This window comes from Austrofundulus limnaeus, unplaced genomic scaffold (genome assembly GCF_001266775.1).
Source record: "Austrofundulus limnaeus strain Quisiro unplaced genomic scaffold, Austrofundulus_limnaeus-1.0 Scaffold385, whole genome shotgun sequence".
Classification (NCBI taxonomy): Eukaryota; Metazoa; Chordata; class Actinopteri; order Cyprinodontiformes; family Rivulidae; genus Austrofundulus; species Austrofundulus limnaeus.
In genome coordinates this window covers 441,046-447,328 of record NW_013952787.1, presented here as the reverse complement: position 1 = coordinate 447,328, position 6,283 = coordinate 441,046, and the positions used below count along the sequence as shown (strand labels likewise).

The 6,283-nt window shown below is 41.6% G+C and overlaps 1 protein-coding gene and 1 long non-coding RNA gene across 2 annotated transcripts in view; one reads left to right on the top strand and one right to left on the bottom strand.

Moving 5' to 3' along the window:
- tmpoa (thymopoietin a) overlaps positions 1–6,283 on the top strand; it is a 27,104-nt gene that overhangs the window by 17,219 nt on the left and 3,602 nt on the right. The window contains exons 3-5 of the mRNA XM_014023668.1: positions 1,261–1,377; positions 1,965–2,086; positions 5,192–5,292. Of these exons, the coding sequence (XP_013879122.1) occupies positions 1,261–1,377; positions 1,965–2,086; positions 5,192–5,292 (340 nt within the window). The remainder of the gene's footprint in view (positions 1–1,260; positions 1,378–1,964; positions 2,087–5,191; positions 5,293–6,283) is intronic.
- Positions 2,686–3,571, bottom strand: LOC106528491 (uncharacterized). Its single transcript, XR_001311508.1, has 2 exons — positions 3,156–3,571; positions 2,686–2,984 (listed from the first exon to the last, which is right to left on the bottom strand). It is a non-coding gene; the product is annotated as an uncharacterized LOC106528491 (long non-coding RNA).

Here is a 6,283-nt window from a genome sequence, read left to right as displayed (position 1 = left end):
AACTGGAGACCTGTCCAGGTGTCTCTGGTGAACTGGAGACCTGTCCAGGTGTCTCTGGTGAACCGGAGACCTGTCCTTCACCCAAAGGCAGCGAGGACAGGTTCCCGCCCCACCCTGACCCTGATTAGGAACAAGGAGGACAGGAGGAGGATTTTTCTTTATAGCAGGAAACAGACATTTAATTATAAAACAGGATTTATTTTATGTTAATCTGAATCAGTTTAGTGTTGTTTGTAAATACCCGTAGGGAGCTTTATGACGTCCCATCTGGTGCGCTTTTTCCTTTTTTGATTGCGCAAGCGCACCTGCGCACTGCTTATGTGCACCTCTGATTATATGGATGTATTATATGTCTGAACTTGTCTAATCCAAATGTTGTTCATTTAACTGTTTAACATCATTTTTTTTTACCTGGGCTGGTCCTGTAGGACATGTATTTTTTTTTTAGCAGTGAGAACTAGGGCTGCGCGGTATATACGGTAGAAACGGTATGAAGTTGGCTTATGGTAGAAATTTACCCTCTACTGTCGTATCGTCATTACGTCATCGCACCTGTGTCAACAGGGCTGCGAGTGCAGAGAYAACTGAGCAGGAGTTCGAAATATAATGAAGAAATTCTAGCGTTTTAAAACACGTATAGAGAGAATAAATCCTCAAAATTTCCTCCTCCCGCTGTAGAAAAGTTACATTGTGTCGCAGGATCCTCTCCTTTCCTCTCCTCTCCTCTCCTCTCCTCTCCTCTCGCTGCACATCCCGCAGAGCGAAGCTTTAACTGTAGTTTTTCACACCCAATTGTCGGAGAAAAAAAAAATTTATGTATTGCTACCCACAGAGATTCTTAACAAAACAGACGTGGACGTTCGTTCAGTCGTAAATCCATCTTGCTAATGTAAAGTTGGCTTCTGCTCTGATGATGAAGATGATGAAGATGATGAAGATGAGCGCGCAGCAGAGCAGCAGCTGATAAGTTCAGCAGGCAGAAGCTCATTGTTTGGCAGGCTGATATTAAAGCAAAAATGTTGGGTTTAATTAAGATTACAGTTTTCTGCAAAAAAACATGCTCTAAAAAAGACATTATCTTTACTTTTTGTGATAATTTTCTACAGCGATATATACTGTTACCGTGAAGGGGTTCAATTTATACCGTGATATGAATTTGAGGTCATACTGCCCAGCCCTACTGAGAACTAGTCTCTCTGCTGATAAACAGAATAATGTGTGGGTTTARTAAAATGTTCTCCTCCATTCTGCTCCTTCCAGCTTCCACTCGTAAGTTGTATGAAAAGAAGCTGCAGAAGCTGCTTGATGGTCCTGCTCAGCTGCCTCAGGTCAACCACAACGGAAACCATGAATCCACCGTCTACAGCGATGAGGATGGTAAGATCTCTGAGTCCTAGATTATTCAGTGTGCTGCTGAAACATCTACAGAAGTTCTGTCGGAAAAGTTCCCTTCGCTTTTTTTTTTTGTTCTTTACTTTGTTTTTCTCTCCAAACTGCTTTGACACCTTCCACTGCCACATCTACCTTTCTGTCCTTGACACACATGCACAGTAGTGGTAACTGGGGTAGGCCGTGGACGTYACAAGACATTATACAGACAGGCTCTGGTATCATGGCTACCCAGCAACGGAGCTCAAGTGTGGGATCATTTTAAGAAAATGAAAGAGAAACCTGTGTAATATCTGCAGAGCAGAACTTACCTTCCACAGCAATTATTTTTAGTTAGCATATAGCTAAAATCTAACCATGGTTATATAACAGCAGCTGCATTCTGRYRYGATAAGCTCTATGTTTTATATTCAATTAACGTATGATCCGATTAGTCGACTAATCGAAAAAATAATCGGTGATTAATCGATTACAAAAATAATAGTTTGTGACAGCCCTAGTTTGAACTCTTGATTGGACGTTCTATATCTTAGCGTCCAGCTAGTACTGATGGAAGCATCTGACTGTGTTTTCAGAAGTGATATCAGAACCAGAACCCGAGACCGAAGCAGAACCAGAGCCAGCGCCTCCTCCAGTGCTGGAGAGAGCAGTGAGGAGCAGAGGGAAGAACTCCTCCATCATCATCCAGCAGCAAGAGGTAAGAATCCAGTGGAGAGAGAGTTTATCTGTGCTGATCATGGTGACCCACAGTACAAGTGTTTGTTTCTGTTCCTGGTTTGACTTGTGAGTTCTGTCTTCTACTTCCTGGGTGTTTGTTTAATCTTGTTTTAACCAGTTTCCTCAGGTCCTTTAAAACGTTTGAAAGTTTTTGAATTGGAAAAAATCAGTTCAAGGCTCTGAATAATGTTTGAACAAAGCCATAAAAAGACACCCATACTTGAAAATTCTTGAATGTTTTTGCGTTTGAAATTTCACCTGGAAGACGAATGCTGTCGACGTGTTGTTATTTTTGTCTTTGTTCWGCACTTCATTCTGTCATTGTAGTTAACGTGTGCGTAACAGCATGCGCTTCARTGAGTTCAATCTTCTGGCGAGTGACTTGGTGAATCAGCCAGACACATGTCAGAGTCATCAAGTCGGCACTTCAAGAAATGAACCGTTTTGCAACACATTTTCTGAGGGGCATCAAGGCTTTCAACAAAGCCTCTTCTCGCCATCACACATTCATGTGTTGTGACCATGAATGCTTGACATTCAATCCACTTTCTTTCATTAATTCTGACCAAACAACTTCCATGTCATTAATTTTTTTATTGAATTTGTATTGTGTTTAAAATCCTTTATTGATGACGTATCCAGCAGTAGCAGTAGGTAAATGCCACCAAGCGTGGTCCTCTAATTTCAGGAAATTGGTCCTGGAAAGTCTTGAAAAAGTCTTGAGAGTGCAACCTGGTGTCAGGTGTTTGTCAGGTGCCAGGTCTCTAACCTCTTTAGCATGAGAGCCCTGTGAACAGGCATGTAGCCAGAGGAGCCTCTTCGGTTTTCTGATGCCTTCTTTCAGCTGGTGATGCCTCAGGACGCCGGATTTGCTGGTACTGTAAAACATCGTCCACAGCGATGAAACTGTAAACATTGTGTTTTGTGACATCATGAAGTAAACAATCAAGTATAATATGAAACAATTTCAGGTTTAGTTTCTGTAATCCTAACCCTCAGACAGTTTCTCGCCTACACTCATCTGACTCTGGTATTTGTGCAGTAATTACCCAGCAGCTGGATTTCATTAGTTTCTTCTGACTCCGGCAAAGGAAATGTTTTTTTTTTCCTGAAGTCCCACTAGGATCCGATTGAGCCCCATTTGAAGCATGCGATGTGGATTAGCTCCTCCGTCCTTTTCATCTGTTTCTGTCTGACTGGATGTTATCTTTGCTCAGATTCTAATTTGGTTTAGAGTGGCTGGTTCATTTCAGACAGAGCAGCTCCCCCTGCTGTTCACACTGTTCAGCAGTTGGGCCGAGGCCTGGAGGAATAACTGCCTAGAAAACTGGTGAGATCACTTCATTATTGTGATCTGAGTGTGGAGGAGGGGCTGGCTTTCTGTCTTAGTTCATTCAGATCTTACAGATGATCTCTGAACTTCAAAAAGAAAAAATAAGTAGGTCCTCTGGATGGGTTCTTCTTTAGTGAAACGTTTCGTCTCTCCTACAAGAGACTTCTTCAGTCTGATGAGTTTCAGCTGAACTCAGCCTTATAAGCATTACCTCCACATGGTGGACAAAGAGGTCAGTCACATGCAAAAGAGGGCCATCGCCTAACAATAGGCTTGATTATTTCTATTTTTCATAGAGGGTCATGTGCCCCATCATCTGACTTATTGGAAGATGTTCTCATCCTTGATAAAGAGGAACGTTGGTTTGAGAGAGGAGTAAAGGAAGCCATTTTTGTGAAGAAAAACCGTCCACCATTAAACAGAGGTTGAGGCCTTCGTGTCCACTTGTGAGCAAAAGGTGTGAATCAGGGCCCCAACGATACCAACACAAAAAGGGAAAGAGATACAAAAACAAGGGGACGTTGAACTCCATTTGCGATCATTACATAAACATAACATGACACCAAAGAACCCCAGCCGAAGCATCCAAACCAATGAGTCAGGTGATGGGGCACATGACCCTCTATGAACAATAGAGCTAATCAAGCCTATTGTTAGGCGATGGCCCGCTTTTGCATGTGACTAACCTGTTTGTCCACCATGTGGAGGCAGTGCTTATAAGGCTGAGTTCACCTGAAACTCATCAGACTGAAGAAGTCTCTTGGAGGGGAGACGAAACATTTCACTAAAGAAGAACCCATCCAGAGGACCTACATATTTTTTCTTTTTGATTTTTTTCTACCTGGATTACTGAGATGCATCAGAACATCTCTGAACTTGTTGAGACCAGTAGTCCTTTTCTGGATCAGGTCCTGCTCATGGTGTCTTCATTATACTTGATCTCTTTCTTTTTCTTTGTTAAATGGCAAAATAATACATTATATCCATCCATCTCTTTTCTTTACCAGTTTTATTTCTGTTTTGGGGCATGGGGGATTTGATACCCATCTCCAGCAGTCACTGTGTGAGAGGGCGGTCCACTCAGAAGGTCTCCAGTCTATCTCAAGGCTACACAGAGACAGCCCAGACAAATAAACAATCACACACTCACTCACACCTAGGGAAAATTTAGTTACAAATTAACATCAACTGGATAATTATGATAGTTTACATTACTGTGTTTATGCCTGTAAAATGCAACCCACCCACACACACACACACATTTTTAGCTTTTAAGCTAAAAAATAGGGGGTTGCATTTGTAGGGATTTGTTAGCAGAGAAACAAAAAGAGTGATTAACTATTTCTGTCCTACACTACACTTTTACCAAGTTGGGGCACCAGCTCACTTTATTGACCAACATTTCCATTTTTGKGGTTAAAGTTTTTGCAAWATACACACATAAATCYAGTAWATTTTTAAATGATTTGCACATAAAGAGTCAATGTTGGACCTAAAACCTTGAGGCACACCTCAAACACTTTGAAATAAAAATAATTGATAGACATTCCTAAACAGCTGTGTTTCTGGAAAGCTGGTGTATGAGGTCATTATTAGWTATGTGGACACTAAATTTGGTTAAATTTGGTATTAAAACGTGAGGCTACGTTTCCTCAACGTGGTCTCTGAGGAGTAGTTGTTCCTGTTTTATTCTTCCAGTGGTCACAGAGCTTTAGTTCACGAAGTTTCTTAATCTTTTGTTTGTGTCTGCAGGTTGAGAAGATCTCAGCCAGAGATCAAAGTTCTAAAGGAGGGGAGAAGGATGTACTGAAGGAGCTGTTTCCAAACGAGGCTAATGGTCCAACAGGGCTCAGGTACAGCTCCTCTGATAAACTGYTTTTACTCACAGCCTCGTAGTCCCAATCAGGAGGTGGATTTAAGAACACAGGACTTTAGAATGTGTTCTTGATTATGTTAAAAGAAGCTAACTGTGATGCAGACATATAAAGTTGAGTTTATTTTGTCATCAATTATAACACTTCTCTGAAAAACATAGGTATACATTGGGGAAAGTAGTCAGCCACCAATTGTTCAAGTTCTCCCACTTAAAAAGATGAGAGGCCTGTAATTGACATCATAGCTAGAGCTCAACTATGAGAGACAAAATGAGAAAACGTGTAGAAAATCACATTGTCTGATTTTTTTTTTAAAGAATTTATTTGCAAATTGTGGTGGAAAATAAGTATTTGGTCAATAACGAAAGTTAATCTCAACACTTTGTTATATATCCTTTGTTGGAAATGACAGAGGTCAGAGGTTTTCTGTAAGTCTTCACAAGATTTGCCCACACTGTCGCTGGTATGTTGGCCCATTCCTCCATGCAGATCTCATCTAAAGCACGTTTCATCTTCAGCTCTTGCTGATGGAAGGAGGTTTGCACTCAAAATCTCACGATAGACACCCCCATTCACTCTTTCATGGACACGGATCAGTTGTCCTGATCCCTTTGCAGAGACACAGCTCCAAAGCATGATGTTGCCACTCCCATTCTTCACAGTAGGTCTTTTTAGATGTAACTCAGCATTCACTCTCCTCCAAACACGACGAGTTGTTTCTATCAAACAGTTCTACTTTGGTTTCATCTGACCATATGACTTTCTCCCAATACTCTTCTGGACTCACTAGGTCCCCCGTGTGGTTCTGGGATTTTTTTTTATCCCACGGGGTGAGATCTTGTGTGGCCCTGATGGAGGGAGATTATCAGTGGTCTTGTAGGTCTTCCGTTTTCTAATCATCGCTCCCACAGTTAATTTCTTCACACCAAGCTGCTTGCCTTCTGCAGATTCAGTCTTCCCAGCCTGGTGC